The following is a 994-nucleotide window of genomic DNA, read 5'->3' as shown; positions in this document are numbered from 1 at the left end:
CGGCGGAATAAGACTTATCCGTTTTGTAACGCTATCTAGTTGACCTTGGAACTCTCGAAATCGATTTACTCGTGTTGTTGTTCAGGTGGCGGCCATTCGCCCTAGTAGGTTGGACGAATGGTGGCGTAGTTTGGATCGCCATAAAAAGGGTGAAGTTGGTTTTGTTGAGTTCCTCCGATATTATTGGACTCGCCTTCGTGGGGTCTAACATGTGAATGCTGCTCATTGCTGTCCTTCACCAGTGTCTGTTGTGTTCAATGAAGGCTCATAATGGGGAGTTTATGATACATGTCGTTACTTGGGTGAACTGTTGTGACCGCCGATGCATAACTAATATCGCACTGCTGCTGATACATGCGTGTGATAGAGTAACTCGGGTTCTTTAGCGGAACGGTTAGTATAATAAACTACCTTGGCAATGGTTCCGGGTTCAAACCTGGGTAATGGTATAATGCATCGTATCATCACGTTAGGGCCAAGTTGTTTGCGAGCATGGTAGCCCCTTCACAGCCACCACCAGAGGTCCTCAGCGTGAAGCCCGTCGTCCCTCCACACGTATTAGAATCATTACTCAGCTACAAAAGCAAGGCCCTGATCAGCCGAGGTGAGTAGTACTCGATACACCTTTGGCCACCTTTGGATCCTCCCTGCAGTGCCCTTATCCAAGGAGGCCCTAAGGAGGATATCTTTCGAGGCTGAGGCGTTGTCGGCTAAGCTGGCCAGTGAGGCTTTGGCCAGCAGTAGAAAACGAAGGGAGGCAACTATAGCTGATCACGACAGCGAGGTCAGGTCTTCTTGATGTCCATTGTCGTTATGCTTCTGGTTTAGATGGTATCAGAGGTGGATGCCGCCGAGGAGGACGATTTAATGCGAGCTCTGGCAGGAGGAGAGAAGGAGGCTCTCTCTGGAGAGGTAGGAGTCCCACCGTCATAGTTTGGTTGCTAGGTTGGATCTTAGCAACGGGTGACCCTCGAGGACGTCATTGTTGCAGCCA

The 994-nt window shown here is 50.0% G+C and overlaps 1 protein-coding gene across 1 annotated transcript; it reads left to right on the top strand.

The window, feature by feature from the left end:
* Positions 1–492: 492 nt before the first annotated feature.
* Positions 493–784, top strand: Pmar_PMAR015977 (hypothetical protein; the record flags this gene model as incomplete). Its single annotated transcript, XM_002772535.1, has 2 exons — positions 493–604; positions 654–784. Coding segments are annotated over 2 exons (243 nt in total), but the record flags the coding sequence as incomplete, so codon positions are not given.
* Positions 785–994: the final 210 nt, after the last annotated feature.

This window comes from Perkinsus marinus (genome assembly GCF_000006405.1).
Source record: "Perkinsus marinus ATCC 50983 genomic scaffold scf_1104296960888, whole genome shotgun sequence".
In the NCBI taxonomy this organism is placed as follows: domain Eukaryota; phylum Perkinsozoa; order Perkinsida; family Perkinsidae; genus Perkinsus; species Perkinsus marinus.
The sequence above is the reverse complement of the archived record's forward strand: the minus strand, read 5'-3'. Positions and strand labels throughout refer to the sequence as shown.